We start from the raw sequence: 14,129 nt of genomic DNA, 5'->3' as shown, positions 1-14,129 counted from the left end.
CCATCCTATACTAGTATATATAGTTGCCTGATCCTACACAATTCTTCTCATTAGCACATATTAAGATATAGCCATATACTCTCTCTCTCTCTCTCTTCACCCTTATCTGATCTCAAACTTGAAAATGCCGGTTTCCAGCAATGGGCATTACGATTGGGCTAAAGAATTGAAAGAATTTGCTGAGACAAAAGCTGGTGTTAAGGGTCTGGTGGACTCCGGGGTCACTAAGCTCCCAAGACTCTTCCAGCACCCGCCGGAGACTTTGCAGAGCAGCCCAAAGCTCGATGCTGTGCACCTGGATCTGCCCACGATTGACTTACAGGGCCTGAGCGCACGCCGGAGTGAAGTGGTGGAGCAAATGAGCAAGGCTGCCCAAGAATGGGGGTTTTTCAGGATAGTGAACCATGGGATTCCGCTGGAGACAATGGACGCCATGTTGGCTGCCGTGAAGCGGTTCCACGAGCAGCCAACGGAAGAGAAGATGCCTTGGTATTCATCTGATGTCAGGAAACAAGTGAAGCTCAACAGCAACTTACCTTCACGTGAAAATGATCCGGCCAGTTGGAGGGATATCTTGAGTTGCGTTTTCAACGATGATCAGCTCCACCCCGAAGATTTACCTTTAGCCTGCAGGTATTTCAGATTTGATTTTGCGCAGAAACTGTACTGTTTTCTGTTTTCCAAATGGAGTACAATGCCATAACAGTTTGTGTAAACGCTAATTTGCAGGAAGGAGGTGCAGCAATATGTGAAATACATGATTGAACTCCGGGAAGTCATGGCCGAATTGCTATCAGAGGCTCTGGGGCTTCCCAGCGATTACCTTTCCAACATAGAGTGCATGAAAGGTGAGTCACTGGCGTGTTTGTATTACCCGAAATGTCCTGAGCCTGACAAAACCTTAGGCACACCAAAACATTCAGACACAACTTTTCTCACCTTACTCATGCAAGACAGCACCGGCGGCCTCCAAATTCTACACGATGATCACTGGATCGACATCCCTCCAGTCCATGGAGCTCTTATTGCCAATATTGGTGATCTCATGCAGGTAGAAACCAATTTCTGATTGAAGCATACGATGTTGAGAAATTTATAAATCGTTTACAGAACTAATTAATTAATATCATCGTCCGCATCTTTTTTGTTGTTGTTCTTGATAGATTATTAGCAATGACAAGTTCATAAGCGTGGAGCACAGAGTGCTGGCTCAGCCTGTCGGACCTAGGATTTCAGTTGCGTGCTTCTTCAATCCAAGTATGAAGGCTGCAGGGAAGCCATTTGCTCCCATAAAAGAGCTTCTGTCTGATGAAAATCCAGCCGTATACAGGGAATTCATGTTCTGGGATTATATCCAACACTACAAGACAAAAGGCGAGAAGGTTGAGACGGCATTGCTTCATTACAAGATTGGATGAACTCATGTTCTTGAATTTTCAATACCATGAAGCCCCGTGGCGATTAATTAGGATAGTTTATAATTTGCATTTGGTGTGGTGTGTTTGACTAATACTTGTCAAGTACTACATTAAATACTCGTGTTGGTCCCCTTGTCATAAAATATTAAGGGGTTTCTCCTTCAACATTGTATTGAACTTTGGTACTTATTGCTCCCGTTTGAGTTAATCGTTTAATTAATTACTAATAATGTATGAATGTGACAATGTTTTGCTTCTTCCTTTCGTCTCCATGTGCTCGTCTTTAATTTTATTCTGGTTATCTTTTTTTTCCTTATTACTTATATAGATAATAAATAAAGGAATAATAAATAACATGCCTGTTGATGGGCTTGGCCCAAAAAACATCTGGCCAAGAAGAGATTTAAAGCCCAATCAGGTCCACCAACCCATGACGAGGACGGTCTGCTTAAAAATCACCAGACTCAACCCAGAAGGAAGACTATTACACTAGACTCAATCCAAGAGAAAAGCCCAATATACTAGGCAAGCTCAATGTACCAAGCAAGCCTACGTTAGCCTGGTTCAAAGCCTTTTGGACCTCAAAGCGCAGTCCGGGAAAATAGAGGTACTCTCAAGAAACTGAACTACTTGACGTAGAAGGACTACTTGTGAAGCAAGTCCTCATATAGAGGGAGTACTCCTTCAATCAAAAGACATGCTGCTCAAGTAAACGAGGAGATAGGTTCGTGCCCATCCCCAGATCTTTGTCTTCTTTCTCGAACATGCAGCTCACTGTAGTGTACCTGCGAAGAGGACTCCTTTTCTATAAATACAGACAGCACCCTCAACGAAAAACCTTTCAAGAATCTGGAAATCACCTTGTTGTTTTTTTTGCAACTCTTTACTCATACTCTAGGCCATATTTTGCTTGCGATATTCTTATTTTCATCCCAATTTCTCATTACAATTTATTTCTATATTTATTTTTTCTTAAATTCAGGATTAACTTAAGTGTCGGAGTGTTAATGCTTTGTTTCGTAGGTCCTATTTCTCAAGTATAAAAAAAATTGTGTGAATTAATGTATTGTTTTATTTTGTTTAATTAATTTAGTGATAAAATATTAAAAGTTCTTTTATGCTCGTATAGTTTTTTTTTACTCTTGTTTAGGGATTCAATTACACAATGCAGCAAAGCCGAGAGTTGGGGTTTGAAATGTGCCGACAGCCAACTTTTGTCCTATGGCAAATTGTATGTAGCACCTTTAATTCATATTTATAATAAATATTTGGACTATAACAAAAGTTGGTGAAATATATTTTTTAACTAAATTTTTGTTTATGGTTTCATATATATATAATCCATTTTAAAATATTTTTCTATAAATATGTAGTTCCATTTTGTAGAAAAAGTTCAACAAAAATCTCTTAAAATGAAGTCTGTGTGCATACATATAGTTCTAGTAAAATAAAATCGATTTTTTTTTTTTTTTGCTAAAAGTTAATTCATACAGAGTTTTGGAAAAGTAACATCTGCAAAATCATAAAAATTCCATAAAAAATTTAATTTTTGAATACAAATTCAAGTTTAGGAACATAAATCCTAATTTTGCTTGAGATGTAATGAATTGAGCTGACTTAAGATCGGAAATTAAGAAACATGGATTGTCGCTAAATTAAATCGACAAAGACATTTCAATTTCCTATAATATTTGGTTTAGTTCTAAAAATCTCTAAATGTTTGCTTTCATATGGAGAAAAAAATTAATTTAAAAATTCTGGAGTTTTCTCCATTTCCGTGAAGTCGCGCAAATTTAGGTAAAAGATTGCACTTCTATATCTCATGAGCTTACAAAAAAATACTATTTTCTACATAGTAAACCATATATCGATTTCTAGAAACATTTATATGTAACTTCCATGAAAAAAGAGAAAAAAGACCCGGGGGGGGGGGGGGGGGGGGGTTGTTAATTAAGAACTAGTTTTATGTAGTAAAATATGATTATTACGAAATTTCAAATTGTATTTGATGAGGGTAATTTACTAAAGGATCAAAATGCCCCTATTTTTTTAAGCAATTTACTACTAATGGAAGGATCCGCATGTGAAGACGCGTGTTGGGCGACCCGTCTGACCTGGATCCATGGAACTTGCCCACCTTGCCAACCATTGGATCACCTAATGTCAGATCACCCAGATGATCATGACACTCAATCATGCGATATTGTACAACTATAAATACTGGCATTTATGAATATTTAGGCAAATGCATTTATTACGTTTTCTTGATTTCATTCGTTCTCTCTTGATCGCATTCGACCCACCTTTTTTTTCTAACTCAGACATTGGAGGGCCTTAGCTGGGAGTTACCCAACAAAACTAACGTTCGTTCTGTTCTCAAGATCTACTCGTAGGGAGCTCAATAAGGGATTTAGCGACCCGACCCCAAGGTACCAAGTCCAACAACCAGATCCCAAAATTGTGCGACCTGCATCAGTATTCAGTGAGCTTACAGAAAAAATCTGTTAAATATTACACGTTTCGTAAAAAGATTCAAGTAATTTAAAAGCAAAAATTGTAAAAAGAAAACAAAATATTCGTTTCAGCTTTTCCTTAACACTTATTTGGTTTGCAAACACCCCCTAATTGCATTCGCCGTGGAGAAAGAAATCAACAATACAACCAAAAAGAGTGCATAAATTACATGCGCGGAAGCAATAGCATTGCGACAAAAATAGAACTAGGAAAACCAAAGAGAAATAATCACGCTCAATCGACATTGGAGAAGATAAAGAACACATGATGTTACAAGCTATATTTGACAACACTAAGAAAAGAAAATAAAGAAAACCAGTCAAAAGTGCGTTGATTGGAAAGCCCCGACAATAGATTCAAGCAGTCACAGAGCTACAACAATCATTGCGGAGAATACATCAAGGCCCATCCGGCTCATAAGTCAGACATGAGAATCACTCATGGGAAGATCTAAGTAGAGGTTTTAGGCTGCAAAAGTTGCATTAGCGACCATAAGACATCCATCCGGTGCATACTTCGGTTGTTTTGCGCCTGGAAAGCAATATATTAGACACATAGCTACATGTATCATTAGAATTCTCCGATAGTAAAATAATGTAGCACAATCAGTCATAGATACTGAAAGTTCAGAGAGCTTATTCTACGTGTCCCTGATCAATTATCTACAAGAAACAAAGTTTCAATCCTAAAAACTTATTATTCGATCTATCTACATCTATTGAGTGTTGTGTAGATGTTCTTTTGGTCATTCTCGTTACAGTTAGATGTGTACCTCAACCACGAAGCACATCCACGTCTTATTTCCATAGGCTTCTGAAACACCTTTCAAGATGGTTAGACCCAAGCTTCGGATGGTTTCTGCTATTTCAAGAAACTGGCTGCACTCTTCACATAACATCTGCATCAAGCAAGTAGGCAATTGTGAAGATTAGAATATAAGATATATATGTTTTGTCTCGCAGACGCTCATGCTATATATGCCAACTCTCAGAAGTTGGGCCTTTTCACTTTCTTTTGTAAATGAAAATTTTCTATTTCATTCTTGTAAACAATGAAGTTCTCATTCTTGGCAAGCAGAAAACATGTGCAAGTCCTCAAAAGAGTCATTACCTCAACCAGCATATGCCCATTCATGCTTATATTCTCCACTATTATTGGGCAAACTTTTTGGTTATTTCCCACTTCCACGGCCCAGCTTGATCCCTGTTCGCAACTGGAAAACCTTCGCATACCTGTGTCCTTGTCAAGCAACTGAAAAATCACAATTTTTTTGCTAAATAAAAACGTAGCATAAACAATACTGAAAATTTGATTTTACTGAATCTGGCAAGCATTAAATTTTCTGATATTCATGTTACAATATTTTGCCAGAATTATGACTGAAGATGGGATAACAAAATTATTATTTCACTAAAGAACTTGGAATAAAAGACCTAATTTTTCTAATTTTCCGCCCAGAAAGAAAACAATTTAACTTCACAAAGATGACGTTAAGTGGTTCAGATTCAAGTTCAAAAATCATTTTCATCGCCTTGACCAAATCCAACTACTCAACATACGTGGAGTCCAGAATGAATAAAATCTGTTGTTTAAAAGCAGAAAAACAGGACATCATCATAGTTCGTGCATACACATTACGCAAACATTCTCATAGACAGCTGATCATGAAATAGGAGCGCACAGCAAGTGGAACGTAAAATGCAAGTGCAAGTGGAAGAATAAACTATCAATCGCTCAAAAACAACTACCTGTACAGCTTATCTTCACAAAAAGGTTGCACATTCATATTAAAAATTGTACATGCCATTTTCATTTATTCTCGTAAATGTTGAATGCATAGGCTATCATCAGTTGAACCACAAGATAATCTGCCAGCTTAAATTCCCAGAGAAGTTATTAAACGTAAACCCATAGAGAATATCAAGTTCAGTTCAGAAAGGCAGACAAACCAGACCGTGATTCATCCATGGACAGCTCAACAGGAAAAAAATGTTTAAAGGTAAAGCCTTTCTTGTTCATGCATATCTCCAGCTCAAACCCCCCCCCCCCCAACAGCACCACCAAACACACACACATTGCAAACTAGAAACTCTCCAGCCCAGATGGGTAAATTGCCAAAAATTGAAAGAAACAAGAGAATTTCCACACTGGAAAAAATGATCTTGGATGGAGCAATCATTACCTTTGATGCGGAGCATTTATGTAGCTTTTCTGCATGTTTGGTAACGCTTTGCAAAAAGAGCATGTGTTTAATTGTCCGTTCAAGTAGTGAATCAATACTGCACTGTGTCATTCAGAAATTTCAGCAGATAACACATCAAAAGTTACCAAAAAAAAAAGAAGAGAAGGGTCATGAGCACAAAGTATGGGTGGTGGATATCACCTTTGATCCATTGGGAACAAGCTCCCGCAATTCCTTTATTCGATCTTGGATCAACTGCCTGTCCCTTGGCCTTGGCCTACAACTTTCACCAGGCCTAGCTCTCTTTTTATTTATCTTAGCGGCTTCTCGGGGCCTCTCCAAATGTTCACTCCCTCTACTGGAACTGGTTGATGAAAAACCTTTTAAAGACTCAACACCGCGTGTCATTGAGTTCAAACTACTTGACGTGTCTCGCTCAAATGAGTATCCTGCTGAACTAATTGTACCTATACTCGTGCATGGAGTTTTTTCAGCAGTCAAGAGAGATTCCCCTGTGTCACGGCATGATTTCTCACTTTCTGTGTCACCTCCCTTATGACTAACTTTGGCCACCACGGCATCCAGAAGGTGCATATCAGAGTTCTCCATCAGCAGACTGCAACTGCCCATTCCCTCAGAAATCTCAACAGCCATATCAGAACCAGTTTTTCCTGCTTCCCAGACACAATCATTCTTCTTCTGGAAAGAAGGTCCCAAGGCTTCATACAGCTCATAGCCAGCGCAAAAACTGAAAGGCGATATCCGCATGTCAACACAATCAGATTTGGTCGGTAGTTCTAGGTTCTCAAAATCTTGATGCAACTGCAGGTTTGGAAATTCCAGATCATGAATATCACCTTTATCCTGGAAAGCTGGAGAGCCAACCATCTCTAAAGGAAGATTGGATGGGACCATTTGAGAACCATCAGCATGGAGGGTGGCATTACGTAAATCAGATTTACCAGTCCTAGCGTTCTCAGCATGAGTCGTTCTCGTGATTTCTGATCTTTTTCCTAAATCCCTGAAATCATTCATCTCTGCACCATAGTTCATACTGTCGAGAGATTCCATCTCTTCTTGCCGCGGTTGCCTTGCAAGAATAATTCCAGAACTAGAGGGAAGTGAAATTTCATTCTCGGATATTGTGCGATCAGCGCTTTCATGCATCTTCATTCTAAGAGTTCTATTTGAAAGGCTCCCCATTTTAGGGACATTATGAGAATGATTCCCAAATCCCCCAAGAGGTGGAAATAACTGAGACCACAAACTTTCCTCATCCTCATGAAAAGATCCCTTTAATCTAGCTACGCAGTCATGAACAGCTGGATCTGAAATTCTTGTGCAGGTAGCTGACTGGCAAGGAATGCAACAATATGAGAGCGCGGAGAACAAATACTTGTGCATTCAATTCATATATAGCAGAGTGGGTGTATGTGGTCTGAGAGTGAGTGAGTGAGTGAGTGAGTGAGTGAGAGAGAGAGAGAGAGAGAGAGAGAGAGTCACCAGACAAGAATTCTCTGTGTTACTTATTATTGAACTGGGAATACAACCTACTAAGGAATCTTGCAGCTCAACAAAAACATTTCTAATATGGTCGACCAGCTTCAAATCCTCAGCAATCTGATCAACTCAAAAATGAAATATGTGTAATCAGTGACTTATAGGTAAAATATTGTGTTTTCTTTCAGACAAGGCCTGGCATTTATGTCATCAATAAGGATAATATACAGTGATATTGAATAATACAGCAGAAGAAAATTAAAACTTATTTGTATATCTTTCTGTTAGCCTGGTTGAACTATCTAGAAGTTGCTGTATGCACTTGCACGACAAGATATCTTTATATTTTGAAGTAGAAGGCTGACTGTTGCTAATTTGAATGGCAGGCATATTATTATAACCAAATCAATTTTGTTATCACCAGAATAACTACATATAAAGGATACTGCAGGATGGAAAATGATTATATCCAACTTTTTCACAATCAGCAACAAGTAGAAAATTCAGATAACAGTCCACCATCATATCAAATACAAATGACCAGTTAAATATACACCTTGTTATATAGCATAAGAAAATTCCTTATTCATCAATACAATACCAATTATATGAAGCAACTGCAAGTTGCTTCTTTTGTTCTGAAATTTGCCCCTTATATAAACATGAATTGTAAGAAAAATCAGTAGATGTATCTGCAGAATTTATCCTGTACCTGGCATAACAGAAAGAATAAATGCTAAGAAATGAAAATAGAACATTGAGTAATAGGTCACATACTTTATGTAGAGAGCCTAGTTGTACAACTCCATGTGGAATGACAGCCACAACTGCAATGGTCTGCAAAATGAAAATCTCCTATTAAGCATTATCCTAGTTCAGGTTCACACAAACTACAGTGTAGATGAGAGGAAAGGAATAGGATGTACGCATTATGAGAGAAACTGATCTCTAATACATAGAGATGGGGTTTAGGTAATTACAATCAATGAACACTATGCCAAGTATAAGAATCCTAAGGCATAGGGGATATGCACAAATCCTACCAAAACTTATAATGCTCCCCCTCAAGTTGAGCATATATCAATCACGCATAGCTAATTACACAAAACCTTAAATTACTTTGCCCCTAAAGCTTCAGTGTATAGATAGAAACCATATTGAACAACAAATTAAGAGAAAATTAAAAACAAATAGGATAAGAGATCTACCTTAATGCCAGCTGAAAACTGTGTTTGCCACCCACCAAAGAGCTGGACAGCACAAATTTTTCCAATTAGAATGAAATCGAGACATATAAGAACACTGCAACAAGGATCACACCATTTATCTTAATCCGATTTTTATGCCCTACATTCCAGCTCCAGGTTGTTACATACCAGGGACAAATGTTTTAAGAAGGAAATAGGCATTCTCAATGTAACCAAACATCTTGAAACCAAATAAGCATTTCATGTATGTAAACCTTTCTTTTTCTGGTCAATACTAATTAAAACACTCACATCTAATAGAAACACCTAGACCCATATCTGTACTGAATAACTATTCATTCTTAAGCTGAAAAGATAAAGTAAGGCAAACAGTCTCTTATATAATATACTCCAAGTCAAGTCTGACCAAAACATGTCATTCTTGCACGGTAGCACCAAATAACTCTGGGCTAGAAGGGACAGAACAGAATTCATCCCTTAATTACACAAAGGTTGCATAGATCTACCTCGGATGAGGAGGAAGAATCAACAACAATCTGATCCAAAAATATCCATGAATGCTTCCCAGAAACTGCCACTTGTCCAACAACCCTATCCAGCCAAAAATGAAATGTCAAAAAAGAGAAAAAAGGAGAAAAAAGAAAAAGGAGAAGAAACTAAACATACATGTAGCATATGTATGCATATATAGACATATACATAGATGTAGAGTCATATTTTTGCAGATAAGTAGAAGAAACCCGCTACAACGCTCACTGGTAAAATCATAGTTCATAACGATATATCAATATTAATGTTGTCACAAGCAAGTATTGGCTTCACGCATTTTAAGTTAATCCTAATTTAAAATGTGGCGAAACAGAGATATGAAGCAACAAAAAGAGCATCAATGATGTTTAATTTATATGATGATAAGCGACATACCCTTCCCCCAGAGAATATACTTGATATGACATCTTTGCCACAGCTAATCCTAAAGGATCATGTGAATAAGAACCCTCATTCATGCTGCATGCTGTCGCATTGGACCACATCTTGTCGGGGTATTGGTTACTGTCATAATACGCATCCTCCCATGTAAACATCCTGCATCAAATTTGATTTCAAGAAAACAGAGTAAATCATTTTCTAATAATTAAAAATACCAATCTCCATAATATAACCACTCATGAAAATTCCTTCAGAAGAATCATACTCTACATTTTTTTTTTATCTTTTAGTCCAAAAAGCAGCTTCCATAAGGTAGCATTTGACATGAAATTCTGGGGATATAAGACTTCTCTTGAAAAGTATGTAATTCTTTTTTCATGAAAATGGAGCAACTTCATTTGAGTTATTTTTTGCCCACTGAAAGGATTACTTAAAAGCTTAAAATGTATAAACCTTTTTAACCATAAGCAATTGTGTTAGTTAAGCTTCCAGTTTAACTCTCCCATAAGTTTATCTGACAAACAGTAAGTTAATATATTTTGTGGTATCTCCATCTAACAATCGACGCCAATTTCTGTTTGCAGCTTAGTTATTGCACTTCAACCTCTTTTCACCATAGAGGCATTTGTAGAACAATTTCTTTGTTTGTTGAATTATCCTAAACCTGTAAGCTTCAAAAGAGTGATGCTGAGAAGACAGAAAGTTCATAGTTCATCAACACTGTATAACCTACAAGATAACAACGATTGTAACTTCCGAATTTTCTTACAACCTACTTTGTTCAGCAGAAGGGAACATGTAACAACACCAGATCCTCTATATCATTAAAAATACACATGTGTGATCACATGATCATACGTCGTATAGACCCACATATGTGTGCCCATAACCATGTATCCGTAGAATTTAAATGTTCAAATACTTACTGTATAATATCTAACAAAACTTTTCCTACACTTGTTTGCTTTATAAAGATTACCAGTTTTGTATAACAATTCAAGTCAGAGAGCAAAAATAAGGAACTTACATCCTTGCTCGGTGCCTTAATTTCCAGAAAACAGCATATTTCCAACCAGTGTTGAGACAAAGGCCCCTGAGCACTTGCTGCAATCGGCTTCCCATCTTTCCTTCTCCCAGTGAGCAAATTCCTAATCACAAACACCCAACCCTAATTTGGAACAAAACCCAATTAAATCCCTAGTCCACCCCCTTCTTGTTTAACAATTTCAAATCCTAGCTCCCTCTGTAAGATCCTCTTCCAGCTTGTTTCCTTCTCAACTTTCTCTTTATTGGGGGACCCACGGTTGGCAGCAACATTCTATCATCTATCCCCATCTTCTCTCCCACTTCCACAAACTACTAGAAACCAAACTACACACTACCTTAAACTAACTCACCAAGTTGCAACAAGAACCAGCACAGAAAACCTTAATCAGATAATTTTCCATGTTCACCATAGTATATCCTTCAAGTTCAAGAAATCTCACAGAAAACCTTATAACAATCTCTCCTGAAATCGCTTCCCACGAAAGTGAGAGGAAAAAAAAATCAATCACGACCCACAATCAATCTATTGTAAACAAAACACTTCAACTACGTGAAAATTTTAATGAACCCTTCTGAGATATTCAGAACATCAAAGAAACCAATAAAAGATGCCCTTGTTAACGTATATCAAACGACATTAAGCGCTCCATTTGCTTCTTTCTTCTTCTTCTTCTTATATATGTATATATAAACTGCCACTGATCCGGAACACAACTCCTTGAGAAAAAAGGAATATAAAACTAAAAAAGGGGATTGTTCTGGGGTTAATTCTAACAGTAAACTGCTTCAGAAGAGTACCTTCGGCGCTCAGTAAAGAAACTCTGGAAAACAACTGCTTTTGCTGCCATTTGCATTTCAAGAAACAAATCCTTAAAGTTAAACAATACCTCGAAATTTCAGAGAAAGAGCACCTGAAAAACTGCAGTGGTTTCTGTTTAAAGAGGAAAGATTTGGGATCAGATCAACTCAATGGTTTTCTCTCCATTTTTCCGAACTCAAAAGCCTGCCTTTTTATACAAAAAAGAACAGAGTTCAGCCTTTTGTCGAATGCACAGTGCCGTATTCTAATCTACGACTGGTGCGCATCATGCACCATCGCCTTTCGCCGCATAATCTCAAATGTCCTTTATACCCCCCCCCCCCCCCCAATGTCCCTTTGTTGCTTCTTTTCCATCTTTTCCTTCAATAATGTAATGCAATCTAGGGTTCAAAATAAATCATACTACTTGAAATTAGATTAAAATCGAACAATAATAATTCATTCAAATTCCATTTTTCTTAAGTTTAATAAATCAAATAATATTTTTTGTTCGATAAGCTTGCCAGCTCGACTCAAATTCAATTTTGAATTATACAAAAATAATAAAATACACTAAATAATATAATTATTCGAAATTGACTCGTGTCTGATACAATTAAAACTCGTTTACGTTCAATTAGTTTAATAATCAATTCAAATTCAAACATATTATTTTAATCTTGATAATAATTCAAATAAACCTGAACAATGACGTATTCTATTTGATTCAAAAGCAACCCTAATGCAATGGCCAGTGGAGTATTCATACATACATCTTTAGCGAAGTGCAAAAAAATAAATTCTATCTATGTTGGATGATTTGCATACTTTTAGATAATTTCTTGAATAATTCTATTTTTTTTTTAAAATATGAAAAAGAAATGTGATATAAGAATGTGGAGTAGTGGGTCGTGGAGAAAAAATATAATTGTGAAATTATGAAAAATATTAAAATTACTATTACAATTATTTTTTTAAAAAAAAAAGTAGAATTAAAGATAAATTTAGATATTTAAAAATTAATATGATAATGTATTTTCTTTTATAATAGTATAGATATTGCTGGTTTTATATGTTAGTAATATTTCAAAAATAGCTACATTATATATGCTTATGTGGTTCAATTTCAACATGTAAAGTCATTATAACCCATCACAATAACAAAATGGATTGACATAATTGTGGATTTTTGTGGGGGTAATGATTAGTATTGTAGGTTTTTCACACGATTCTTTTGATTAATTAATATAATTAACTAAATTATTATTTTCGCATTCGCAAATCATTAAAAACATAATAATTTTTTCTTAATATTATCGTAAAATTTTATAGATAACCAGCAAATTATTAGTCCAATGGTAAGTGAATTGAATTTTAAGATGAATTTTTGTTGATGATAAGGTTTCGTAACCTCACTTATCGATAGGGAGCACGAGTAAATTTGTCTTCTATGGATAATAAATAAATCTTGATAAAAGTCGGATAATTATATTACTGCTCAAAATATAAAAATAAATTCGCCACATTACTAAACAACAATATTCAGCTCACTTACTGAAATTATTTCACTATTAAAACCAAAATAATACTGAAGTTGAGTTGACTCATTCGGATCAAAATAAAAAAAATATTATGTTGTACGACTCACAGGGGCCATCATGATTAATATCAAAATGAATTGGAGGACAAATTAATAACATTATTGATTCACAACAAATCTAAATAAAGTTGGAAGAATCAAATTTTAATAATTAATTTAATAGCAAAGTGATAAAAGTGGAGATGAGTAAAATCACATTATATTAGTGAGTCCATGATTAAAAATGAGAAGGGGGCTTTTGAGTTATAGTCCACATATATGGCAAACAACATCATGTGTGTGGGAAGAAAATGCTTCTTATCTTCCCATCACACTCCAATCCCTCTTTTTCCCCTTACTCCATCAACTTACCCTCCAAAACCCCTTTTCAACAATCATTTTTACTGCTAAAAGTTGTGACACTCAACACCACCTCATTTGCAATTGTCTCACTCCCTCTGGTGATGCTGGATGCGGAGTCATCGATGCTCCATTGCGTAAAGTATTATCTGTTTTTACTTTTTTTATGAGTTTTATGATTTGAGTTGAAAACGTGTCTTGCTAAATGAGAAAGTTCTGAAACTTATAAACCACTCAAACTACTCATCTATTGCAAATATGAAACGTGTGTCTACATCATTTTTACAATATTATTTTATTTTATTTTTTAAATTATGAACCAGCCAACTATGTTTTTGTGGGATTTGAAAAATTGTAATGATTGGTACACCAACTCACCAGCTTTTGTGCCTTAGTCCACATTTCATCTCTATCCTCTTTTTCTCCACTGTAATTATTTTGTTTTAACATTATTGTATAAGTATTTGTGGAGATTTTTGTGTCATTTTTATGAATTTTAAACCACAATTTATATGATTTTAAATATAAATTTACGGGACGATTCTTGACATTTTCTCGCTAAATTAAGTGTAACGGATATGTTTCGTCCAAT

The 14,129-nt window shown here is 36.0% G+C and overlaps 2 protein-coding genes across 3 annotated transcripts; one reads left to right on the top strand and one right to left on the bottom strand.

Moving 5' to 3' along the window:
* On the top strand, positions 1-1,674 carry LOC110012121 (1-aminocyclopropane-1-carboxylate oxidase homolog 1-like). The gene is made up of 3 exons (XM_088881994.1): positions 1-633; positions 730-1,051; positions 1,164-1,674. Exons 1-3 carry the CDS (start codon positions 125-127, stop codon positions 1,416-1,418), a joined length of 1,086 nt encoding a protein of 361 aa, XP_088738120.1. The 5' UTR covers positions 1-124; the 3' UTR covers positions 1,419-1,674.
* A 2,479-nt stretch (positions 1,675-4,153) lies between these two features.
* CPUorf7 (transcription factor bHLH155-like protein) lies at positions 4,154-11,835 on the bottom strand. 2 transcript variants are annotated; one of them, XM_088881854.1, is made up of 11 exons: positions 10,780-11,829; positions 9,747-9,908; positions 9,329-9,413; positions 8,823-8,864; positions 8,392-8,451; positions 7,618-7,734; positions 6,316-7,467; positions 6,115-6,216; positions 5,043-5,183; positions 4,705-4,830; positions 4,154-4,463 (listed from the first exon to the last, which is right to left on the bottom strand). In XM_088881854.1, the coding sequence occupies exons 1-11, from the start codon at positions 10,872-10,874 to the stop codon at positions 4,383-4,385; spliced, it is 2,163 nt and encodes a 720-aa protein (XP_088737980.1). In that variant the 5' UTR covers positions 10,875-11,829; the 3' UTR covers positions 4,154-4,382. The 2 variants fall into 2 exon arrangements, with proteins under 2 accessions (XP_088737980.1, XP_088737981.1); XM_088881855.1 differs by lacking the exon at positions 4,154-4,463 and having other exon boundaries at positions 5,043-5,164; positions 10,780-11,835.
* Positions 11,836-14,129: the final 2,294 nt, after the last annotated feature.

This window comes from Sesamum indicum, linkage group LG6 (assembly GCF_026168435.1).
Source record: "Sesamum indicum cultivar Baizhima isolate 11 linkage group LG6, ASM2616843v1, whole genome shotgun sequence".
Taxonomy (NCBI): Eukaryota; Viridiplantae; Streptophyta; class Magnoliopsida; order Lamiales; family Pedaliaceae; genus Sesamum; species Sesamum indicum.
The sequence above is the reverse complement of the archived record's forward strand: the minus strand, read 5'-3'. Positions and strand labels throughout refer to the sequence as shown.